General features: G+C 43.6%; 1 protein-coding gene across 2 annotated transcripts in view; it reads left to right on the plus strand.

The window, feature by feature from the left end:
• The window catches only part of Specc1l (sperm antigen with calponin homology and coiled-coil domains 1 like), a 108,105-nt gene that overhangs the window by 76,996 nt on the left and 4,490 nt on the right, over window positions 1-26,619 (plus strand). For both annotated transcript variants that reach the window (XM_041647521.1, XM_041647520.1), the window contains one exon: window positions 26,362-26,478. In XM_041647521.1, the coding sequence (XP_041503455.1) occupies window positions 26,362-26,478 (117 nt within the window). The remainder of the gene's footprint in view (window positions 1-26,361; window positions 26,479-26,619) is intronic.

A 26,619-nucleotide genomic window follows, 5' to 3' on the forward strand; every position in this document is an offset into this window, starting at 1 on the left:
ACTGTCTCAGTGGGTGGGTGCACCCCTCGTGGTCCCGACTTCTTTGCTCATGTTCTCCCTCCTTCTGCTCCTCATTGGGACCTTGGGAGCTCAGTCCAGTGCTCCAGTGTGGGTCTCTGTCTCTATCTCCATCCATCACCAGATGAAGGTTCTATTATGATATGCAAGATATTCGTCAGTATTGCTCTAGGATAGGGTCATTTCAGGTTCCCTATCCTCAGCTGCCCAAGGAACTAACTGGGAACCTCAGCTTGGGCACCTGGGAGCCCCTCTAGGGTCAAGTCTCTTGCCGACCCTAAAGTGGCTCCCTTCACTAAGAATTGTGGTTCCGTGCTCCCCTATCCACCCTTCCTTTATCCCAATCCTCCTATTTCCCCAAGTCCCCCCCTCCTTCCCTTCTACTTTTTCTCTCCCCATCTCCCCTTACCCCATCCCACCCTACCCCCAAGATCCCAATTTACTCCCCGGCAATTTTGTCTACTTCCCTTAGCAAAGAGGATAACTATATGTTTTTCCTTGGGTTCACCTTCTTACTTAGCTTCTATAGGTTCACCTATTGTAGACTCCGTGACCCTTATTTATGGCTAGAAACCAATTATGAGTGAGTATATCCCATGATCATCTTTTTGGTTCTGGGACACCTCACTCAGGATAGTGTTTTCTATTTCCATCCATTTGCATGCAAAATTCGAGAAGTCATTGTTTTTTACCGCAGCGTAGTACTCTAGTGTGTATATATTCCATACTTTCTTCATCCATTCTTCCATTGAAGGGCATCTAGGTTGTTTCCAGGTTCTGGCTATTACAAATAATACTGCTGTGAACATAGTTGAACAAATGCTTTTGTCATATGATAGAGCATCTCTTGGGTATATTCCCAGGAGTGGTATTGCTGGGTCCAGGGGTAGGTTGATCCCGAATTTCCTGAGAAACCGAAACACTGACTTCCACAGTGGTTGCACAAGATTGCATTCCCACCAGCAATGGATGAGGGTACCCCTTCCTCCACAGCCTCTCCAGCAAAGGCTATCCTTGGTGTTTTTGACTTTAGCCATTCTGACAAGTGTAAGATGATATCTCAAAGTTGTTTTGATTTGCATTTCCCTGATTGCTAAGGAAGTTGAGCACGACCTTAAGTGTCTTTTGGCCATTTGAACTTCTTCTGTTGAGAATTCTCTGTTAAATTCAGTGCCCCATTTTTTAATTGGGTTAATTAGCATTTTACAGTCTAGTTTCTTGAGTTCTCTATATATTTTGGAGATCAGACCTTTGTCTGTTGCGGGGTTGGTGAAGATCTTCTCCCAGTCAGTAGGTTGCCTTTGTGTCTTAGTGACAGTGTCCTTTGATTTACAGAAGCTTCTCAGTTTAAGTAGTTCCCATTTATTCAATGTTGCCCTTAATGTCTGTACTTCTGGGGTTATACATAGGAAGCGATCTCCTGTGCCCATCTGTTGTAGGGTATTTCCCACTTTCTCTTCTATCAGGTTCAGTGTGTTCGGGCTGATATTGAGGTCTTTAATCCATTTGGACTTGAGTTTTGTGCATGGTGATAGATATGGGTCTATTTTCATTCTTCTACAGGTTGACATCCAGTTGTGCCAGCACCATTTGTTGAAGATGCTTTCTTTCTTCCATTGTATACTTTTAGCTCCTTTATCGAAAATGAGGTGTTCATAGGTTTGTGGGATAAAATCCGGGTCTTCTATACGTTTCCATTGGTCGACTTCTCTGTTTTTATGCCAGTACCACATTGTTTTCATTACTGTAGCTCTGTAATAGAGTTTGAAGTCAGGGATGGTAATGCCTCCAGAAGATCCTTTATTGTATAGGATTGTTTTGGCTATCCTGGGTTTTTTGTTTTTCCATATAAAGTTGATTATTGTCCTCTCCAGATCTGTGAAGAATTTTGATGGGATCTTGATGGGGATTGCATTGAATCTATAAATTGCCTTTGGTAGAATTGCCATTTTTACTATGTTGATCCTCCCAATCCAAGAGCAAGGGAGGTCCATCCATTTTTTGGTATCCTCTTCAATTTCTTTCTTCAATGCCTTAAAGTTCTTGTCAAATAGATCTTTCACTTCCTTGGTTAGATTTACCCCCAGATATTTTATGCTGTTTGTGGCTATCGTGAATGGTGAAGTTTCTCTGATTTCCCTCTCTGCTTCCATATCCTTTGTGTATAAGAGGGCGACTGATTTTTTGGAGTTGATCTTGTATCCTGCCACATTACTAAAGGTGTTTATCAGCTGTAAAAGTTCTTTGATGGAGTTTTGGGGGTCGCTTATGTACACTATTATATCATCTGCAAATAACGAAAATTTAACTTCTTCCTTTCCAATTCGAATCCCCTTGATCCCATTATGTTGTCTTATTGCTATTGCTAGAACTTCAAGCACTATATTGAAGAGGTATGGCGAGAGTGTACAGCCTTGTCGTGTTCCTGAGTTAAGCGTGATGGCTTTGAGTTTCTCTTCGTTTAATTTGATGTTAGCTGTCGGCTTGCTGTATATAGCTTTTATTATATTTAGGTATGACCCTTGTATCCCTAATCTCTCCAAGACTTTTAACATAAATGGATGTTGAATTTTGTCAAATGCTTTTTCAGCATCTAATGAAATGATCATATGGTTTTTTTCTTTCAGTTTATTTATATGCTGGATTACATTGATAGATTTTCGTATGTTGAACCAGCCCTGCATCTCAGGAATGAAGCCTACTTGATCATAATGGATAATTTTTCGGTTGTGTTCTTGGATTCGATTTGCCAGTATTTTGTTGAGGATTTTTGCGTCGATATTCATGAGTGAGATTGGTCTGTAGTTCTCTTTCCTGGTTGAGTCTTTGAGTGGTTTTGGTATCAGAGTAATTGTGGCTTCATAAAAGGAATTTGGTAATGACCCTTCTGTTTCTATATTGTGGAATACATTAAGGAGTATAGGTATTAGGTCTTCTTGGAAGTTCTGGTAGAATTCTGCATTGAAACCATCTGGTCCTGGGCTTTTTTTGGTAGGGAGGTTTTTGATAACAGCTTCTAATTCTTCGCGACTGACAGGTCTGTTTAGATTGTTCACCTGGTCCTGGTTTAGTTTTGGTAAATGGTATTTATCTAAAAAAGCGTCCATTTCTTTTACATTTTCCAATTTTGTGGCATACAGGCTTTTGTAGTAAGATCTAATGACTCTCTGAATTTCCTCTGTGTCTGTGGTTATGTCCCCCTTTTCATTTCTGATCTTATTAATTTGCGTGTTCTCTCTCTGTCGTTTGATTAGTTTGGATAGGGGTTTATCAATCTTGTTGATTTTCTCCAGGAACCAGCTTTTTGTTTCTTTGATTCTTTGGATTGTTTTCTGTGTTTCTATTTTGTTGATTTCAGCCCTCAGTTTGATTATTTCCAGTCTTCTACTCCTCCTAGGTGAGTCTGCTTCTTTTTTTTCTAGAGCTTTCAAGTGGGCTGTTAAGTCTCCAATATGTGCTTTCTCTGTTTTCTTTAGATGGGCACTTAGTGCTATGAACTTTCCTCTCAGGACTGCTTTCATAGTGTCCCATAAGTTCGAGTATGTTGTTTCTTTATTTTCATTGAATTCAAGGAAGACTTTAATTTCTTTCTTAATTTCTTCCTTAATCCAGGTATGGTTCAGTAGTTGACTGTTCAGTTTCCATGAGTTTGTAGGCTTTCTGGGGGTAGCATTGTTGTTGAATTCTAACTTTAATCCATGGTGATCTGATAAGACACAGGTGGTTACTAATATTTTTTTGTTACTGTGTAAGTTAGCTTTGTTACCGAGTATGTGGTCAATTTTCGAGAAGGTTCCATGAGCTGCAGAGAAGAAGGTATATTCTTTCCTATTTGGGTGGAATAATCTATAGATGTCTATTAAATCCATTTGCTTCATTACCTCCATTAATTCTCTAATTTCTCTGTTAGGTTTCTGTCTGATTGACCTGTCCATTGGTGAGAGAGGAGTGTTGAAGTCTCCTACTATTAGTGTGTGTGGTTTGATGGCTGCCTTGAGTTTTAGTAATGTTTCTTTTACGTACGTGGGTGCTTTTATATTAGGGGCATAGATATTCAGGATTGAGACTTCTTCCTGATGAATTGTTCCTGTTATGAGTATAAAATGTACCTCTCCATCTCTTCTGATTGAATTAAGTTTGAGGTCAACTTTGTTAGAAATTAGTATGGCCACACCTGCTTGTTTCTTAGGTCCATTTGCTTGATAAGCCTTTTCCCAGCTCTTTACTCTGAGTAGGTGCCTGTCTTTGTGGTTGGGGTGTGTTTCTTGTAGACAGCAGAATGTTGGATCCTGTTTTTGTATCCAATCTCTTAGCTTGTGCCTTTTTATAGGTTAGTTGAGCCCATTGACATTAAGTGATATTAATGACCAGTGGTTGTTAACTCCGGTCACTTTTTTAGTAGTAGGGTTTGTGTGTTTCCCTTCTTTGAGTAGTGCTGGTGAAGGGTCTCTAGATGTCTGAGTTATTGTGGTCATTGTTGGACTCCTTGGTTAGTGATTTTCCTTCTATTATTTTCTGTAAGGCTGGATTTGTGGCTACGTATTGTTTAAATTTGTTTTTATCCTGGAAAATTTTGTTTTCTCCATTTATAGTGAACGAAAGCTTGGCTGGATATAGTAGTCTGGGTTTGCATCCAGGGTCTCTTAGTTTTTGGAGTACATCTATCCAGGACCTTCTGGCTTTCATGGTTTCCATAGAGATGTCAGGTGTAAGTCTGATAGGTTTACCTTTATAAGTAACTTGGCCTTTTTCCTTTGCAGCTCTTAATATTCTTTCTTTATTCTGTATATTTTGTGTTTTGATTATTATATGGCGAGGGGATTTTTTTTTTTTTTTATCCAGCCTATTTGGTGTTCTGTATGCTTCTTGAACCTTCATAGGTACATCTTTCTTCAGGTTGGGAAAGTTTTCTTCTATAATTTTATTAAGTATATTTTCTGGACCGTTGAGCTGCACTTCTTCTCCTTCTTCTACTCCAATTATTCTTAGGTTTGGTCTTTTTATTGTGTCCCATATTTCCTGAATGTTTTGTGATGAGAGTTTGTTGGACTTGCTGTTTTCTTTGATCAGTGCGTTTATTTTCTCTATGTTATCCTCAGAATCTGAGATTCTTTCTTCTATCTCTTGTATTCTGCTGGTTATGCTTGTTTCTGTAGTCTCTATTCGTTTACCTAGATTTTCCATGTCCAGCTGGCCCTCTGTTTGTGTTTTCTTCTTTGCCTCCATTTCAGTTTTCAAGTCATGAACTGTTTCCATTATCTGCTTGATTGTTTTTCCTTGGTTTCCTAGGGTATCATTCACTGATTTACTCAATTCCTCGAACTTTCTGTTATACTTCTCATCCATTTCTATAAGGGCATTTTTTACATGCTGTTTAAGGGTGTCAATCACTTTCATGAAGTCAGTTTTTTCTACTTCTTCTTGATTAAGGTGTTCATGTCCTCCTGTTGTGAGGTCGCTGGCTTCTGGTGGTTTCGTGTTGTTTTTCAGATTGTTGGGTGAATTCTTGCATTGGCGTCTGCCCATCTCTTCCTCCCAATACTCCCCTATGGATCTTCTTTTACAGGATCAGGTCTTCTTGCCCACTGATGTACCTTCCCAGTGATGTCACTACCCAGTGATGCTTCTCCTGGTGTCCAGATCGGATCTCCTTGCTGCTTGCTTAGCTCGCAAACAAAGGGCCCACCCTGCTTGCTGCAGGCAGGCTATGGGGACAAAGGAGCTGCCGCCCTCCCCTTTGCCCTCCCGATTCGGGTTAGGTCCCAGCGCCCAAGCAGGCTGAGCAGGGAGGCGCTATGCTGCCAAAGAAGGGAGGGAGGGAGGGAGATAAGGGGTGGGGGGATCTGGATGTAAGCTGGATGGGATAGGAAGAGAGAGGAGGTATAGGGCAGTATAATAGTGTAATTTTTATAGTGTCTTTTTTTTTCCTCAGATGAATCTACCTAGAAGTTTATCAAATATATTTTTCTTATCAAAGAATTGGTGTTTGGTTTTTGTTTTATATTCTGTTATTTTTAATTTCTGTTTTATCACTCCCACTGTAATTGTTATTTCTTTCTCGTTCCTTTAAGTTTTATTTGTTTTTATTTTCAAAGGAGGAATAACTTATTTTGGCTCATGTTTTCACAGTTCAGAGCTTGATCACTCAGCTCCATGAACTCGGGCAGAGTGTCGTGGTTACAAGATTGCGTGATCGAGCAGCCGTGTGTGGCAGATGGAACTGAGGAAGGCTCATTTGCATTTCAGTTTCTTATGGTGAAAGTTGCTATCTTGGTTTGAAGACTTATCTTTTCCATTAACATTCTATAAGTTTGATGTGTTGTACTTTAGTTCAAAATGCTCTAACTTTTCATTTCTTTCCTTTTTATTTTTATTTTATTTTGAAACAGAGTTTTAATGCGTTGCTTAGGTCTGGACTCCTGGACTCAAGCCATCCTCCTGTCTCAGTATGTCAACTGGTTGACTAATTTAATCTTTCGACCCATGGGCTACTTAGAAGAGTATTTATTGTTTGGTTTCTAAGTATTTGAGGATTTTTCCAGTGATCTTAGTGTTTCTAGTTTAATTCCATTGTGAGCAGAGAATCCTTTCCAAGTTATTAAGACTCAGACTATGGTCTGGCGTGTTCAGAGGAGCTTGTCTGCTGTGTTGGAGACATGCTTTGTAGATGCCACTTAGTTTCCTTGTGAGAGTAGTGCTCACAGCTCCCCATCCAGCTTTTGCTTACTTACTATCACTTGTTGAGAGGAGGACGTTAGAATCTCTTGACAGTAGTAGCAGGTTTCTCTCCCTGTAGTTCTAACAGTTTGGAGCACCTTGACACTAGTTGGTTGTTGGCTGGTTGTTAGTTTGTCCCTGTATCTTAGGCTGGCCTAGAACTTGAGACCATTCTCTTGCCTCAGCCCACCACGTACTGGGGTGGCAGGTGTGCGCTGCTTGCCTAGCTCCAGACACTTACGGATCCATAGATGCTCAGGATTCTTTCTCTTGAGAAATTTGCCTCTGTTGTTATGAAATGACATTTTCATTCCTGATGATATCTTCTATTCAACTTTCCTTATTTGTTAATAATATACCTACTTTCACTTTCTTTTATTCATTCAGCATGGTATGTGTATTTCCATGTGTGCGCATGTGCGTGCCTGTGCCTGCACCTGCTGCATCTGTATTTATGCATGTGGAGGCTGGACATCAACCTCAGACATTGTTCCCTCTGTTGTCCACCTTTGCTAAGAGGATTTATTTATCGATTATGTGTATATGTATGTGAGTATGTGCATGCGTACAGGTACCCTCAGAGTGTATAAGGAGCTGTTGATGCCTTGCAACTAGAGCCGTCTGACATGGGCGCTCAGAACTGAATTTGGGTCCTGGAAGAGAACTACACTCTTTTAACCACTTCTCCGGCCACCACCCTCCCTCCCTTCCTCTTTCCTCCTCTTTTTTTAGAGTCTCTCAGTGGCTTGAGCTTGCTGATTAAGTTAGGCTGACTGATCAGCGAGCCCAGGGAGCCCTGTCTGTACTTCCCCAACACTGGGCTACCTGCATTGCCGCCTTGTCTGGGTATTTACTGGGTACTGGGCCTCATACTTGCACAATAAGCACTTTTCCAGCCTCGCTATCTACCCAGCTCCTTTGTGGTGCTTCTTTTTGGTGGCAGATAATTTATTAGTATCTTTATTTTGTTACTGATTTTTCCAAGGTTTATACTATAAATTTTATCATAATTTACTTAAAGCTTGTTCTAATTTTCTTTAAGAAAAAAAAGATAGCAGCTTTGCCCTCTTTGCTTCTTCTTTCTCTGAAGCATGTCTCCTATGTGTCTCCATGTGTTACAGACCTGAGAGTATAGTATTGGAAGAAGACAAGGAGAGCTGTTGTTAGCAGGAGGACCACACACCCACTGTTTTTACCTCATATTTTAGCCTCTTTTCATGAAGAATATTTCTTAATTTATTATTTGCCTTTAGATGATTTTCAGTGTTCTAAATGGTTGTTTTTGAAAATTTGGTCTTGTTTTGAATCTGCTTTTTAGGGGAAGTATTTATCTCTCCTTTGCTCTACCACAGCCAAAAATTTCTTAGCATGCTTTATTTTGGTAGTCTCCCTGAAACCTCAGTCCTCTTTTGACTAAGCAGAGTCAAAGACAGGAACTTAATGTTCATTCTTTCAGGGGTGTGTGTCTCCATGGTTTAGAGTCCACAGAGTCAGAAATAGTTGACAGATACTTTCCCAGCATCCTTTGTGACAATAGACCATTCACAGACAAGCAGAGGAAGGGGAAGTTCTTCCATAAACTGTCTGAAGTGATCACACTCATCTCTCCAAGCTTGTGAGTTGTGCATGTGTAGGCGACTCTGCCTTTAAAGCTCAGGTTCCTCCCCTTCTGTCGGGTCCACATGATGGAGCAGAGCAGGACTCAGTAGGAGTTGAAGCCTTTTCAGCCGACCTGTTCCTTGTTCTTGTTCCTATTCGTCCCTTAGGTTTTACAAAGAGGACTCTTCCAGAGAGACAGGGCAGTGTGCGCCGCCCCCATCCATCCTTCTTTCTCCTTTCTCTTCCTGAGACTGCACCCCCCTTCATGATGGAGGATTAGGGCCAGGCAAGAGAGGGTGGATTGAGTCAGGTCGGCAGGCTGGAGTCCTGCTGGAGACACACAGTCACAACTGCATATTATATTCCATTTCCTCTCCTACAGCTGACCCTCAGGTCACAGGAATGCCTTCCCAGAGCTCAATTAAAAAGTTGCAAGTGTAGATAAGGTTTTGATCTGAATCAAATCTAGGTTGAAAGTCTAAGTCTCTTCATTTTTCATTGTGTTTTACATGAAAACTGAGTCTGTAAAATAAATCTTACTGTTTGTAAATATTACTGTGTTCTAGGGATTAAAAATACTTTAACAAAGGGGAGAAAGAATAGCCCAAATTGTAGCTCCACCTTGCTTTCTGTGGGATGCTCCTGCTAAAATGTGGCACCGTGAAGCACAGAAACGCCAGTAGCGTCTTCTGCCCTGACAGCAAGAGGTCATGGCGGACAGAGCTTCACATTTCTATAAGGCGCCACCAGGGAGTAGGAGCAGCCAGGGCTTTTCCTGGGCCTGTGTGCTCTGTGTGCTGCAGAGGTTAGATGATGGCTTCGTGGTCACAGTGGAGTGAAAGAGCTGTTTCCTGTTTTCAGGGGATTCCTTTTCATGCCAAACATAGCAGCTGGGAAACAGAGTTTTCCCAGAAGCAAGTGTACTTACTGCGTTTTGTCTAAACATGATTTTGACAGCAACTATTAACATCTATTTCCAGAAATGTCAGTGCTATAATTTTTAAAAGTTAATTTCTTAGTACTGTTACATAAATTACTTTGATCTGTGTCTTGTGTTTTTGTTTTTGAGAAATGAGCTCTCACATTGTAGCTCAGGCTGTCCCCAAACTTGCAGTTTCCCAAGTGCTAGAGTTCAGTTATGAGCAATCATACCTTGCAAGTGTGTTTTAGCACATAGATGAGACTGCTCAGTCACCTTTTACCCTCCCTGGCTGACACAATTTCTGCATAGGTGAGGAAGTAGAGAAACAAGACCTATTCTTTGAATACCAACTTTGAATGTTTTCATTGTAAGTATTTTTGGATTTAAGGAGCTATTTGGTAATGATGCCCTTCTAGCTGCTTGGTGGTCCTGCCGTGCATACAGCAAGAATAGCTGCGTGGAGATAAGGGTTATTACTTCACCAACAGGGTGGGTTCTCAGAGGCCCAAAGAGAGAGGCTGGCCTGGAGAGTTCAAATGGATTTTTGGGTCCTTGTCTTTCCACTGGATGCAGAAGTTCTGTTCATGTCCCATGCATTTTGCCTCCATGTAACTTCCACCCATGATGTCGAGAAAACCTGCTGAGCGTAGTAAAATGTTTGGTTTCCAGTGTTCTCAGTTAACTTTAAAATAATTGTCTTAAGGATGAATTTTCTTATATAAAAAGCAAGGCACTAAAGCCACACATGGTGTGTATGTCTGAATCACTGAGACACTGACTCAAGAGAAGATAGAGTGGAAGGAAGGAATATGGCTGTCTCAAGTCTGACCTAAGAAATTACACTGTTGAGAGACACAAATGTGGTCTGTGACTTTACAGTTGGGCCTCCAAGCTCTCAACTGCTGCCTGTTTATATACTACACTACCCCCCAGCAGCATTCTGATTCTTACGTAAGATTCCATAAGTAGGTATTTTTATTATGAACAGTGCTCAGAGATAGAAGGGAAACCAGCTAAGCAGTGTTTTCAAGATATGCTTAATTATTTTATTAAAAGCAGAATCATTAAGTTGCCTGATTCAAATAGTTTTTAAAATATCATTGAGAATAAATATGTGTAGTGTGTTTCTTCTGGTTCAGGATGCTAGCTCAGTGGTGCGGCAGCTACAGAGAGCTGAAGTTTGACACATTGATTTCATTATATACATGATTGCCTTGGATTTCATAAATGAGGTTAGCCCGAGGGCATCCTGGCTATTTAGGGTGAACTCTCCATTTGTAGAAGCAGCTTACTTATAAAGATTGCCACGTCCTGATAAATAATTATGGAAAGGACAGTCAGCCATTAGACTTTGTCAGGAGTGGAAGAGAAGGAGGTTTCTTTCTGAATGGGCTTTTTAGGTCTTAGAGAAAGACTGCTGGCCTGCGCATCTACAAGCACCATCCAGAACTTAATGGCTTCAGATAATGACTTCATCTGTTTAGCTCATCACTCTGCAGCCTGGGTGGGGCATAATGGGCTTATCTCTTTTTCATTTACTTTCCTCAGAGGTGGCTCAGTACTGCCTGGAGCTGGAATCATCTCTTGGCTATCTCCCCCAGGACTGGTGGTTGGTGGCTAATGCCTATAACAGAGGCTCAATACATAGTTCTCCTAGCCATCCCTACCTTCTGGGGGCATGCTCATGACAGAGATAGGTAAAAGTGTCTCTCCTTCTGCGACCTAGCCTTGGTCAGAGGGGCCTTTCTGCCCTACTATTTTTCAGTCAGTAATGAAGCTTTGCCTGTTTGGGTTGGGGGCAGGGGACGACGACAGGAAAACAGGTGGCATGTCTTGAGAAAGTTGTGACAAGTTCTAAAGAGAATGTAGTCCAGAAAGATTGCTGTAGCTATTTGCCCCAGAGACTTCTTTCTCTTATATAAGTAAGCCAAAAAGATAGTAATATGACAGGCTGGACACAGCCTTATACTCCTTTTTAAAATAAACTTTATTCATTCATTCATTTATTCGTTCATAAGAAGGAGCAATCTGGGGAAGTAAAGCAGTATGAAGGTGAGAATAACTGAGAGTCTAGGAAGAATTACACATGAGTCAATCTGATGGATCTGCAGGACTCTGAAGCTCCTTACCCAAGATGTAGCTTGTATGCTGGAACACAGAGGGAGGTGAGCCCTGCCCCTCAGTAGCCATCCAGAGTGTCTTTCCTCAAATGTCATCTTTTTATCAGAGGTACTTGGGCTGTGTCTGTGCTAATCATAGACCCTCCCTCCTACCGTGGTCTCCGGACCTTGGAGTGCAGGTGCACATTACCACCATTGGCACAGCTCTGAAAATGAAAACAGAATTTCTGAGTTCCTGACTGTTGTTTGTGGACCCTGGAATGCCTTGAAAAAAGAGATGTACTAAGGCATAATTGATAAGTACTAGTAAGCTACATATGAGTTTATAATTTAGTAACTCACGGCGTTTTGTATACTTGTTAGACTGTAACCACAGCTGATAGGCACACTAGTACATGAAAGTCCTCATGCATTTTGTACTCCCTTGGGTCCCACCTTTCATCCTTCGTTTCCAGACAGCCATCCATCTGCTGTCACTGTGTATCATTTGATGTAAGTGGAAAAGATTTACAAAGAGAGGGAATGTCCTCTTTCACTTAGCATTATTGTGAGAATCATTGCTGCTGTATGTATTAGTAATTCATTTCCCTTTCTTTTGAGTAGTAGCCCGTTTATAGATGTACCAGTGTGTCGGTTCATCTTCTAATGAGCATTTGCGTTATTTCTCATTACTGCTACTGTAAGTTAAACTCCTAGGTACCTTCCTGTGCATGTGTTTGTAAACATAGCTGCTCTTATAAAGTATTATAGATAAACAATGTATCATTTACAAATAAACAAAAATAATTCTTTTAGATCCAGAGGTAAGATCCAGAGTCTGAGATCAGGGTTTCCAGTGGTCAAATTTTTGTGAGGTTTATGCCCCAGGTTGCAACTTGCCATCTTGTATCTTCACATGACAGAAAAAAAAGATCTGGAAGTCTTTTGTTTATGTTTGATTTGAGATAGAGTCTGTGTATCCCTGTCAGGCCTGGAACGTGCTGGGTAACCAGACTGGTGTGGAGCTTTCATTGATCTCCTGTGTCTGCCTCTCAAATGCCAGGATTGCAGATATTCACTGCTATATCTGGCTTGGAATTCTTTTTCTGTTATTATTATTATTATCGTCATCATCATCCTTCTCCTCCTCCTTTCCTCCTCTTTCTCCTCTTTTTAAGGAGACATACAGATTCAAGCAATCTTCTTGCCTAGCATACCACTACCCCCCCCCCCCCCACATACACCCTTGAGATCACAGGCATGTACCACTGTATCTGGCTTGGAATCTTTTAGGACACTAATGCCATTCAGTGGTCTACTCTCATGACTTGGTCACTTGTCTAAGCCCTGGCTCCTTATGCTATCACCATAGAAGTTCAGGTTTGAATGTGTGGGTTTGGGGGGACAAGAGCATTATCTGCGTATCTTAAATACATGAGATCTGAGGTGAGTTGAAGCAGCTTAAGAAGCTGCCAAGCTGTCTGTGGGAGGGGCAGCATCACTTTGCTTTTCCACAAATGTTGGAGGGTTCGGTTCTTTCCTATCCTCACAACACTCTGGGCAGCTCAAGGCTTTCATAAAGTGTGAAGGGAGCTTCCTTGTGGCTCAGTTCTTATAGCGTCTTTCCATATTCTTGTTTGCTACCATATAATTATTCTTTTGCTTGTTTGTTATTCTGTGTTGTCTGTCGACTTTTTTTTTTTTTTTTTTATGTTCTGAGTTCAAGCCCTTCAAAAAATGGCTGGCTTTCAAACATTTCCTCAATTTGTACAACTTGCCATTTTTGCTCTTACTATTTTTTGGAGGGCAGAAGTTCTTGATTTTAATAACATCTAATTTATGAAATTGTTTTTAATGGAAATCTTTTATGGATGCTTTGGTGTTACATATAAATGTTTGACCAACCCAAAATCTCAAAGAATTGTTTCTTCTTTTTTTCTGGAAAGTTTATACATTTAGGTCTGAATTCATCTCTGCATGTAGTTTAAGACATGAATTGGAGTGAACTTTGTGGCCCCGTGGCCTCTTAAGTTGGAGAGGATTGTAGATGGTAGAAAAATTTAAAAGCATCTTAAAGACAGATTGCATGGTCACACTAATGCATACAGGATGTCCTATAGTATCAGTGGTGGAGCAGTGTGAAGCAAAGAGCATAGACCTTTCTGGAGAGAAGGATGGCTCATCAGGATTAACATGGTGGCTTCAAAAAGGATGCAGGGGAAAAACAGTGCTTGGAAGCAGATTCTAGGTAAGGAATGAACTTTCGAGTTCTTACTGTTTCAGTGCCCTGTGTTTTTATCTCCACACTCCGCAGAGGAGATTAAGTGTCGAGCTAAGTGCCAAGTGGGGAAGTGTTGCTCTCAGTCTTGGTACTGAGTGACAGCGATACTTTGGGGTTCCACCTGCTAAGTGGGGTGCTTGTTAGGAGCATCTCTGTAATGCCAACCCCTTCAAGTGTCTCAACTTGTGAAGAACCTTTTCTTTTCTGTTTCTGTTCTAAACCATGACCTATGTACATGACCATGGGCAGCTGGAGAGGTAATTAGATACAAGTAGAAACGACTTATAATCTAGAGCATGACCTTTGTCCTCAGGAACTTTCAGATTATTTCTAAAACTATTACTTCCCAGTATTTTAGAACTGTGCCTTTTCCTGGGCATAATTTAACTGTTTTTTAATGGCTCAGATTTATCTTAGCAAATATTTTTACTTACATCAGCATTGAGTTTTGCATTCCCTTTGTACTTCTGTTGCCTTTGCTTTTCTTTTATGGTCCTTGACCCTTTATATCTTGTTGTATCCTGTGTTGCATACCAAGAAAATAGCAAGAAAAACTGGTAACGAACTCATTTGCAAAATAAAATCAGAAACATGAAGCAGCACACACAGGGCATCTGTGGTGGAGTATATGTTCCCCTCTAAGACCTGGGTGAGCTCTGCCCACCATAACAGCAGTGTCCGTTACATCTGGTCCACAGCAAAGTCTCCTGTGCTTTCTCTTAACAATCTGTTGTGTTAAAGGAAAGTGAATTGCGAGGTTTGGGACTTAAAGGAAGCAAGAGGTGGCAGCACGTTGCCACCTTCTCAAAGGTTTTGCCATTTCCTTCTGCCAGAACTGCTTGGTAAGGTGTGCAGAGTAACACTCACAGGTTTAAGAGGACAACTTGGTCCCTGCTGCACACAACAAAAGAGGTTCATCGTAAGGTGAGCATGCTACGCAGAGCATCTCTTTCCTGAGATCATTTCCTTTCTGAGCTCCTGTGAGACCATAGGCGTTTCACATCCAGGATGTCTGCACTTGGATGGCCTTGGTGTGCTGGGTCAGGCTAAATGCATTACCCACATTTCAGAACTAGGAAAAGAACAATGGTCCTCCCAAGTCTCCTGTGCCATCTCGGTGTGAGAGGTTGGGGCAGCAGGTAAGCTTTCTAAATGTGAGTTCCAAGAGAGAAGTGATGTGTCCAAGTTGCAGAGGAGCTCACCGTCAGTACAGTGGTCCAGATCTTCTCACTTTGTATTGATTAGTAGCATGCTGTGGTCTTGGGGTTATATTCAGCCTGTACTTTTAGATGCTCTGGGCTTTCTGAGTTTGTACATCTTTTGGTGTTTTCTTATGGCTGCATATTATTCAGCAAGTCATGGCTGACACTAGAAAACCATCCAATTTTCTGATCAAGTCCTTAGGTAGGATGAAGCCCACTTTTGAAGAGTCGCTTTGGGAAGCAAAGTCATGTAAGTGCTATTCCCTGGATGTACACTGTGAGGGCCCGTGACAGAAGCTTTCTTCATCTCTGGGTGTGGCTAGAGAAGAGGAATTGGAAACTACTGTGGCTATCTTTTGGTACCCGGAAGCCTCTCCCATGGGTGGGGAAGCAGTATTTTTATTTGTTCTATGCTTTTGGTTGAATCAACACTGTCTTGTGGTCAGGAGCAAGGAAGGCAAGAGAAGGTGCAATATACCCAGCTCCAGTAAGAAGAGCTTTACTGACTGTCCTGTTGATCCTTATACTTTGTTGTTGTTCCCATTTGCGTGTGAGAAAAGTGAGGCTCGTATGAGTGAAAAGCCATGTGTTAAGGTCTTCTAGCTAGAGCAGAGTGGCACCAACATCAGAGGCTCTGCCCATAGGAGACTGAAACTCATGACGCTCTGACCTCACTTGCCCTTTTCAGTGATGTTTACTGAGAAGGTGATTTCACATCCATATTGATTTACAATAGAGAGCAGTTAGCTTCTAAAGAGGTGCATCCCTTAATGGGAGTTCTAGCATGGATTGAAGAGCCTTCATGGAGAAGGTGTTTAAACAAGGTTTCTGTGATGGTTGCATGAGGTGCTTTGGTAGAATTCACATCCCACACTTTCAAATCCTGAACACAAAATTGATGACTTTTTTCTTCTAAAAGTAAACTGAAAAAGACCCCCAGGGATGTTTCATAAAGCTTAATTTTCTTCCCCTCAAACATGACCTATTCCCTTAAGTGTTTGGGACAGGTAGTAATTTCCACACAGTCGCTCTCTCATCTTGCCCTGCCAAGTCCTTCCCAGAGCACACACCAGGGCAGATGTTAGAGTTACTGTGTCTGCTCTCTAAAGTCAGAATTACACCTGAGTGGTTAATAACCCCTGGCAGAGCAAAAGTAAATGGAAGTATATACCCAAAAGTGGTATTGCTGGGTCTTGTGTAGGTTAAGAAATTGCCATACTGATACTATGTTTTATTTTTTATGATGCTTCAATATATTTGGAGCTTTGAACTAGCTGGGGGTATTATTATTTGAACATGGTTGTGCCTTTCAAAATTAGGGGACAGCGTCTCACTGTTGGGGTTTGGAGAAGCTGTTCATAAGGTCGATGTGTCAGGTTTCTGTGAAGGTACTAGGTCTGCTCAGTCTCCCACTGGTGAAGAAAGCCATTTGATACTCTGCCACTTACCCCATAATATTTTGTTTTGTTTTTAAGAAGTAATTTCTTAGGGCTGGGCCATAATCCATCTCCATAAATAGCTTCATGAAGCAACTACATTTAAGCTATGTGACCTTTTAGTAAATATTCTGAAGAACTAATTGCTACTGAGCTCTACCTGGCATATAGAGGTACTGGGTGTAAAATACTGCAGGATATGTGATAATTTAAAAAATTGTGGGAAAATACATTTAATAAGGGTTACCATTTGTGAATTTGATATCCAGTGATATTAATTATGCATACAGTGCTGTGCATGGCCACCACTTCCTAGCTCCAGAACTTTCCATCAGCGCCCAGTGGAAATCTTCCACACAGGAAGTTGTCACTCTCCTTTCTTCTAGTACCCTGCAACTATTAATCACGTTCTGTGTGTTTCGTTTAGTGTCAAGACGCACTCATGTTGTAATGTGTCAGCACATGGTTCCTGTCTGTGGCTGACAAATATTCTCTTGTGCAGAAAGACTACACTCCATTTACCCATTCATGGTTATATGGAGAGTTTCCTTTTGGAGGCTGTTGTGGTTGCAAATGTTGCTTTGACTGTTGCTATACAGGTGTTTAGATGAACATCTGTGTTCAGTTCTTCTAAACCTTTAATACAGGCGTACAATCATTAGTCGTATAGTGGCCATGTTTGGCTGGCTGAGGACTTGAGAGGCTCCTCAGTGATTCCAGTTTTGGTCAGGAAAGTCCTTTGTTTGTTGTCTTCCTTGATTCTCCAGCTTTCAGGCTGGTCTGGTGGGTCCCCTGACTAGCCTCATGAATTTAAGGATTGCATATTCTGGACAGCCCTGTTTGTTGTACTTACTGCCTGATCTTGGTCCTCTCTCACATCACCTAAAGAAAAGTTTTTGCTTTTTTTTTTTGTTTGTTTTAAAATGGTGCCCTGACCTTCACAGCTTTAGGGTTGAGCCAGTGTCTTAGTTAGGGTTTCTGTTGCAGTGAAGCGGCAAAGAGACACCATGACCACAGCAACTCTTATAAAGGAAAACATTTAATTGGGGTGCCTTACAGTTCAGGGATTCAGTCCATTATGGTCATGGCAGGATGCAGGCAGGCAAAGTGCTAGAGAGGTAGCTTAGAGTACATCTTTCAGGCAGCAGGAAGCGGTGTGTCTCACTGACTAGTATCTTGAACATATATAAGAGCTCAAAATCTGTCCCCACCATATAGTTCCTCCAACAAAGCCACTCCTCCTAATAGTATTTATCACATTCAGACTACCACAGTCAGGTGGAAGAAAACCTGACAAACTTGGAAGGTGATTGTGGTGCACAATGAGGACTAAGGGTCTCCAATAAGTATGAGGCCCTGCCCTTGGTGGCTCACCAGTTCTGTCATGGATGCCTGACAGGAACTTGAGGAAAGATATTTGCTGATGGTTTCATGGCTACTTGACCCCATGTACTTGAAGCAGCTGGAGTGTGTGGTAGAGACAGCTGTTTACTTTTGATGATGAGAGTTCACAGAACATGACAGGAGCCAGGGATTAATGTACCTCGAGAGCTCCCAATGGGTCTCTTCCCTCCAGGGTAGGCCCTACCTCCCACAGTTTCCACAGCCTTCCCAAATAGTGCCACTAGCTGGGAAACAGGTGCTAAAAACGAGCCTGTGGGGTCCCAGCGTCTGACTTCATGGCATATCTTCTTCCCCCTGGTTGGTCTCCAAAAGGAAAGAACATACATGGTGGCTCAGGGCTCCCACACCTCCCCTCTGGCCTTCTTTAAACAGTACTGGGTGAATGATTAAAAAAGTTTATTTTCAGTTTTGTTTTTATAAATCCCTCCCCCCAGCATTTCATACCCAAGCTCCCAAACAGCCTACAAGCCCTGCCCCCTGGTGAGAAGATAGGTACCTGGAGAAACTCACTCCTGCTCCTGCCTGTTGGGTTTCTTTTTCACTTTATATCACAAAACTGGTTGTTAATGAAGATGGCTGTACCGTGTGTGGTCTACAGATTGTGCTTTCCATAGCCAAGGGCATACGGAAGTAGACGATGAAAGATGAGTCATGCCCTCTGGCTTCTTGCCAGATGCCCATAAAATGCCATTTCCTTAAATAGATCAGACCTTTAATAGCTATTTAAAGAACATGTGGTCTTTCTTTAGATGTGTATTTGGTGGCCCTTAATTAAATTTCAGACAAATTCAAACATTTTTATAAGTGTGTGCGTGCGCACACACATATGTGTGTACACTTGCATGCGTGTATGTGTGTGTGTTATGTATGTGCGTGTTTGTGTGTACCTGTGTGCACATGCATATGGCTAGAGGTCTATGACAGGTATCTTCCTTAATTGCTTTCTACCTTATCTTTTTGTAACAGGCTTTCTTACTGAACCTGGAACTCAACTATTAGTCTAGATTGCCTGGGCAGCAAGCCCCAGGAGTCCTTCTGTCTCTTTCTCTCTGGTACTGGGATTGCAGGCTTGTGCCACTGCCCCCAGCTTTGTATGTGAGTCCTGTGACCCTTGTTCACATGACAAGCACGTCACTGACTGAGCTATCTTCCCAGTCCCCAGTTTTAGGTATTTTGTGGCATTTTAAATACATATTGAGATTTCTGTATGTCTTGGCTTTCATATCCTACTCCTAAACTCCCAGTGCTTTCAGGGGAATAGGAAGACAGGCCCATCTGATGGCCACTGGCAGAAGTTCATTCCCTGGAAAAGTAAAGGTACAAGGAACTGGGCTTCTCTGCTCCAGGCCATCTAAGGTGAGTGTCAAAGGTGACATCACATTTAACTGAGGAAAAGGTACTTTCTATATTCGGTACATGTCTTAGGGTTTCTGTTGCTGTGAAGAGGCACTATGACCATGGCAACTCTTATAAGAAAACCTTTTCATTGAGGTGGCAGCTTACAATTTCAGAGGATCAGTCCTTTATCATCATGGCAGAGAGCATGGCAGCATACAGACAGACAGGGTGCTTGCTGGCAAAGTAGCCGGGAGTGCTACATTTGTAGGCAACAGGAAATGATCTAAAAATCACACTGAAGGAAGCTTGAGCAAAAGAGATCTCAAAGCCTGCCCCTACAGTGACACACTTCCTCCAACAGGGCCATGCTTCCTCTTAGTGCCACTCCCTTTTTTTAAAATAATATTTATTTATTATGTATATAATATTCTGTCTGTGTGTATGCCTGTAGGCCAGAAGAGGGCACCAGACCCCGTTACAGATGGTTGTGAGCCACCATGTGGTTGCTGGGAATTGAACTCAGGACCTTTGAAAGAGCAGGCAATGCTCTTAACCTCTAAGCCATCTCTCCAGCCCAGTGCCACTCCCTTTGGTGGCCATTTTCTTTCAAACCACTACAGCACATTACTGTAGATATTTCCTGGCTGAAACTCTGTGACTTCTTAAAGACATGGTTTCACAATGTAGCCCAGACTGGCTTGGAATTCTGGATCCTTCTGCCTCGACCTCGTGAATGCTAGGAGCGTAGGCCTGGGCCACCACATTTGGGTTCTTGTTGGACCTTTCTTGCATTTCCTGCTTTCTTTTTCTTTTCTTTTTAACATTTTATTTATAAAACCTATTAAATTTTTATAATTTTATTTTATTCTCTCATACAATACATCCCACCTACAGCTTCCCCTCTTCCCAGTCCTTTCCCCCATCTTCTCTCTCCCCCCCAGACCCACTGCTCCTCCATTTCCCTTCAGAAAAGAGCAGGCCTCCCAGTGATATCCACCAAGCTCAGTAGAATAAGATGCAGTAATGAAGGCTGGATGAGGCAGCCCAGTAGGAGAGCACTCCTGTTTTCACAACCATCACATACTTTTGTCTCTGTGTTCTACTCCAGACGTAGAACTAACTGCTCTGTTGGGTGGGAAAGCCCAGCTTTGGTGGAAACTGAATGCAAGGTGAGAACCCGCACTAAGAACTGGAACTGGAACTATTAGAATATTTCTTAGCTTCCTCATGGCTTGTTTGTCTTAGAAACAGACTCTCATTCTGTTGCCCAGGCAGGCCTCAAACTCAGGATCTTCCTGCCTCAGCCTCAGAGTACTGAAATTGAATTTTGGTGGATGGCTGGTAGGTGTCACCTTGCCCAGCCCCTGCTGCTTCTTCTTGTTCTGTTTCTTAAAGCTATTTTTTAAAAATATTTACCTTTTTACTTCTAATTATGTGTATCTGTGTATGGGATATGTGCATTTGAGTGCAGGTGTAGATGGAGGCCTGAGACATTGGAGCTAGAATAGTAAGTGACCTCATGGGTACTGGGGACCAAACTCGGGTCCCTTGGAAGAACAATACATGCCCTTAAAAGCTGAGCCATCTCTCTAACCCCAAGATTTATTTTAATTTAATTATGTGTATATGTGTATACGTCCACTGGTTGCCAGAGGAAGCCAGAGGTGCCCGGGTAGTTGTGAGCCGCCTGATGTAGGTGATAGGAAACTGCCAAAAGATTGGCAGTGTTGCCTGCAACCAGTAGAAACTCTGTACAGAAAATCGGTGTACATGTTTTTCCTCCAGAAAAGTAACTTTGGGCCTGATGGCATGGTTCAGTGGGTAAGTCTGAGTTTGGGCCTGATAACCTGAGTGTGATTCTTGGGATTTACATGGTGGAAGGAGAGAGCCAACCCCTACAAGCTATCTTCAGACTTATACGGGGCGCGCGCGCGCACACACACACACACACACACACACACACAGAGGCAGCTGTTCTGTATGAGTTGGGAAGTGACACCTTCAGCCAGTAACCCTTTCTTAACCTGCAGTGTAGAGGTACCTCTGGGATGAGCCCTGCAAGATTGGGATTTGCCTGAGCACCAAAGGTTGCTTTGTAAAACCTAGAAATTCCATTGTAGATCTTGTGAACTAAACGCCTTGTAGAAAGAGTGGCTGAAAGTCTGGCACTATTACTGTTACAGGCTATGGCCTTTGTGCTGTGCTCGCCTCTTAATTGGCCATTGCTCATTGGAACGTCAGAGTTTTCATGTCCTCTTAGCCTCTGAGCAACACTACTGCATTGGTTACTCTCTTCTTGGCCTTTCGTTTCCACTCACTTTCGTGGTGCTGGGGATTACGCCCGGGGCCTCATGCAATGATAGGAACATTCCTACCACTGAGCTGCACCACAGCCCTTATCTTCTGAACACTGCCTTCCTTCGCATGCTAGTTCCTCTCCCACTCTTTGCTCCTCTTCATGCCCCATTAAAGGTTCTTTTCTTCAGCATGGCCACTGCTCTGGGGAGTTCCAAGACCTCCTTTCTCCATCTGCTCCTCTGCACCATCCCTGGGTAACTGGGACAGTGGTAGTCCTACATTTTCTCCTTCGCTCAATTCTCCCTGACTCCTACACCCATATTGGTGCTACTAGGCCCCTCTGTCTGTTTACAAAATAGCTTTAAGTTACTGCATCTAAATTGTACCTCCGGTGTGCTCAAACCCTGTTTCCAGTGAGTTCTATTCTACGAAGGTCACTACAGGTGTTTGGCTCTGGGGAAGCCAAGGGTTATCCTTGGTACAACATGCACTTCCCCTTCGTGCCTCTAACTTGTCACCAAAAGCATTTGCTTTAGCTCTCAGTTACCTCTGTACCCCGTCTCCCTTCCCTCCCACCATAGACCTCTGCAGTCAGCAGTGCCCCCACACACATACGCAGCCCCAGCCCCCCAACTCCCATTGGCTCTTCTGATTCCCTTTTGATTCCTGTGTAGCCACACTTCCCCCGTGGCCTTCTTTTGGCCCTGGACTGTGTCTCTCCACACGTGGGCTTGTTTTATTTGTCAGCCATCCCTGAGTGCCAAGGCCTAACCCCAGGACCTGGCCTCTGGTGAGAATCCATCAGATGGGCAAACTGTGCCCCGTACCCTCCCCTTCCTGTCATCTACCCAGGTTCAAGTCCCCTCATCCAGGCAATCCCAGGTGCCGGCTTACACATAAGCCTTTATTTACACACAGACCTGAGGTTGTCACTATCCTCTCAGGGACTCTGGGCCCTTCACTCATTGCTTATTTCGTCCCTTGAGAATTTCGTACAGTGTGTTTTGATCATACCCCTCCACACACCACTCCTTCCAGATCCACTCCCCAATTCCCTACCCATCCACCTTGTGTCTTCTTTTTCTCCTCATATCCTTATTTAAGAGCTGCAGAAACATCCACTTAGACGGCCATGCCAGTCTTGCTGTTTTGAAACAAATGATGATAGATTGGGTGTCTTAGTGCTGCCTTCTTCACAGTGAATAGGCAACTCGAGGACTCTTCAGGTGTCTCCTAGAGACATAGCAATTCATCATGTTGGGCTGACATTTCTGTATCTGCTTTACTGAAGCCAGGGACAGCTGCTATCAGTTATTTGTCCAGGAAGTGTGAGACCTGGCCCTCCGCCATCCACAAACTTCACACAGTAGTATTGATTTGGGTTTTCCTGAGTCACAAAATGGTTCAGTTTTTACTAGTTGCCAGTCAAACCAAAGGGTGACATTTTATTTGGCCATTGTGGGCAGGTAAAGTGACCGAGATTGTGTAGAGCAGCATCCCCAGGATGGCCCATCTGTCTTTGCTGTTGGCCTCCGAGGGGATGTTTAGCTTTGTACTTGTAGAGATAAAACATCAGGCTGCACCTGCTACACTGTGCAGTACAGACTGAGAGAAACAGTAAGAAACAGCTGGTTCTGGTCGCAGCAGACTTGGTGAGGGGCCCAGGATTTCCCACCTCTCCCTGCAGCCTGGAACCTACTCATAGTTCAATTTTGGGGACAGGTGGTCATCTCTGCGGGGTGGGGCCTTCACTGGGTGACGAAAGGAAAAGCTGTTTCTCTGGTGACTTGGTGTGACTTTTTATTAGTCAGTGTGTTTCTTCTCCAGTCTGTTTACCAGTTCTGACATTGTATCGCTGGACTGTAATAAGCAGTGGTGGAGAGCTTCACACGTGGGCAGGGGTTTCCTCTCTGACTTTTTAGCACCGAGCTCTTTTTTTCCTTTGCAAGCCAGCCTGGTGTTTGCAGACCTTTGTAAATTCAGCTGACATTATTTTATTAGTAGCAAGACTTTCCGCCCTGACCATTAACAAGAGTTAAACATCTGGAGTGGCTGAGGCAGGAGACCTGCTGTCTCAGCTTGCAGGCTTCTCCCCTCTGTCCAGGGAGCACTCCTGTGTCCAGGCCTGGCATCCTTCCCTGCTGAGTGTTTTAGGAGTAGGTCTGGGCAGAGGCTAAGCTGGTACTTAGGGTTCCTTTGGGTTCAGTGCTTAATGGTCTCACAGCCCTTAGTCACCACCTCACTCCTAAACAGCGCACTTCCAGCCACCAGGGGGGTGGGCACTCAAGACTCAGCCAGCATATCTAGATTTGGGCATTATTTTGATCTAAAATGTTAGCAGAGTATCAAACAAACACCTCTCCCCTGGAAGCCCAGGATCCTTGCCTGGTCAAGCCCGGAGCTGCATCCTGCCTCTGTTTGGAGAGGAGGAGCAGGGGAAGGTGGCCCAGGGACAGCAGCAGCAGCAGCTTCTCCCACAGCAGGGTGGGGCTTGTCTGGAGGAAGCGGGCCTTAGCCAGGCAGCTGAGGTGCAGGAGCCTCTGCTGCGAGGCACAGTGACGTTAGGCACGTCCACAACCCTGTGAGAACTGCCTCTGTCTCCGGGAGCAAAAGGGGGCACCGACACAGGAAGAAGGGGTTTGTCTTTTTCCAGCAGTGAGTGACCTCTGCTGATACTGCCACAGAACTCTGTGTGTCACTAAAAAACTTCCTGCCCTGTTGTCTGCACAAAGCCTAGGCCTTAGCTTCTACATCAGTCACTTAGATGCAAGCCCGAGAAGGATGATGGAAAGGTTTTTCTTTTTTCTTTTTAATTTAGTACCATTAGTGGCCTTTTCTCTTTGGCATGCTGTAAACAAGAGACCTTTCATGTTTATTTTATACCGGACCTTGTATGCCATGTCATTCATCAGTCCTGACCCATTCAGTTCTCCCATGTACTTCATTCTTGTCTCTTTCCTGTGCCAGTCTGGGCTTACTTTGTAAATGCAGCGCTTTCCTTTGAGCATAGGATCTTTACTCAGATACCATCTGCACAAGCTGCCCGCCAGTGAGAACTAACTCTGCAAGCCACTGCCCTCCTTTTAAGACTGGCCCAGAATGAGCTTTCCAGTGGTAGAGCACTAGCCTAGCATTTGTGGGAACCCCCAGGCCACCACTGCAAAAGTGACAGTGACCAAGTACTCCAGCTAAGCAAGACTTTAGATGCTTCCTGTGAAGTGTTTGAGACAAAGTCTCAGTCCCTGTCATCTCTACTGCTGCAGAGAAACTTGGGCACATGTTTCATCTCCCAGGTCCCTCAGATGGGGCTGGCTACTTGTCTGCTTCCTAAGATTCAGATGAGAAAAGAGACAGCCAACTGCGCATGAGTATATTCTGGCACCTCGTGTACACTTACACCTGAGGTGGGGGGTGTTGAAGTCAGATGGGAGAAGCAGGAAGCAGCAGGTGGTCAGGTTACCCACTGCTCTGAGAGCCACTGCATCCAGCAAGGTGTGCTTGGTGAAGGTGCTGTCAGAGGGCAGTGTTCTGTGTGTGCACCGTCAGGAGCAAGAAGATGCACTTGGTGCTGAAGCTGATGGCCTCATGCTGCTCCGTGAAGGGACCGCCTAGATCAGGAGACACTAGCCAGCTTGGGCACAACTCCCAGCACAGAGAGCTTGGTCTCTACTGGTTTTAGGGTCATCGTTTTATAAAGAGGAGTGAAGATGGTGAAGTGCCTTGTCAGCTGGAAACCACAGCGCTGTGCAGCTTTGAACAGTATTGGCGAATGCTGCTGACCACCCATTCCTGGAGGATTCTCAAAGGCTGGGTGGTTTGTCTTACATAGTGGAGTGTTTCCCAGCCAGCCTGACTTGAAATAATCACACGGAAGCTATATAATTGCAATACTGTTTAGTCAGTGGCTTAAGTGTATTTCTAGCTAGCTCTTATATCCTAAACCAACCCATCTCCATTAATCTGTGCATCACCATGAGGTCATGGCCTACCAGTTTCTGTGGGCTCCAGCCAAGGCGTCTGTCTCTGGTAGCAGCTACATGGCTTCTTTCTGACTGCCTACTCTGCATATATCTCTTCCAGCCTGGCTATATTCTGTTAAGCCATAGGCCAAAAGCATCTTCTTTATTAACCAAAAAAAGCAACACATATACAAAAGGACTTCCCACGCCAGTGGAATTGAACTTTAATGCTGTTGAAGATGGCATACTGAGATGTGAAACGAGGTGTTGGGGAGCTGTTCCTCACGTGTGTGCCAAAGCCTGGCGGATTTGGGGTGCTTTTCACCTTCGGTGCATGTGCCAGTCCCTGAGCAGAGCATGTCTTCTGAGATGTGCAGTGTCTGAAAGGGTGGGAATGTTGTTGGTATTAATATTCTTGTCACTTAAGTGAACCGGTGAGTTTATTGGAGTTCCTTAAGGAGTATGAGAGTTCCCTCCAGGAGCATGGCTTATTCAAAGGCAGCAGTAGCATCAAAAAGCCCCCTCCATTGTAGATTACTCATGAAAGCTAAATCTCTGCAGCTCCCTACTCAATTTGCAGGCAGATAGGAGAGTCTCCTCAGTGTTACTGGTGTGTGTGACAGTCTCAGTGACTATATATCCCAGGCTGGCTTTGAACTCACAATCTACCTGCATAGTAAGATTCCAGGTGTGATCCATTGTGTATCACAATGCCTAGCTTGAAAAATCTTTGAAAAGCTTTAATAAGTAATGAGGAGCCTCATTGGTTGTCACTGGCATCTGGCAGTCAGTATTGTTACCTTAGCAAGCCTTGGAGAGGCCTTTCCTTGTGTAGAACAGCTTATAGATCATGTCTCTGGCCCACGCCTTACCAGGCAGGAATACCAATCTTCAGCTAGTAGGTAGGTGGGTTGCGAGATCATAAAACGCCTAGTGATGGTCACAGGGTAAGTACTGGGACACGGCCCACAGCACGCTCTGGTTCATCCAGAGTGAGGTCACGATGGGAGGCCTCGGGGTCCTCCTTACACAGCACTCCTCAGAGAAGACCAGAGCTCACACCGCGTTTCTCTTCTCTCTTCCCTCAGAATATCGACATCACAAACTTCAGCAGCAGCTGGAACGATGGGCTGGCTTTCTGTGCACTGCTCCACACCTATCTCCCGGCCCACATACCCTACCAGGAACTCAACAGCCAAGATAAGGTGAGGCAAAGCTAGGGATGGTGCCTGGTTAGTGGGTCACTCTCTCCTGTCTTGCCACACAGCAGTCTGTCTGGGCTCGTTGCCCTGGGATTGGCTGTTACCACTGTCCTGGATCTACCCAGAGCTGCCCATGTAACATCA

Source organism: Microtus oregoni, unplaced genomic scaffold (genome assembly GCF_018167655.1).
Source record: "Microtus oregoni isolate MIOR12 unplaced genomic scaffold, Mior012 000183F_ref0000375, whole genome shotgun sequence".
NCBI lineage: Eukaryota > Metazoa > Chordata > Mammalia > Rodentia > Cricetidae > Microtus > Microtus oregoni.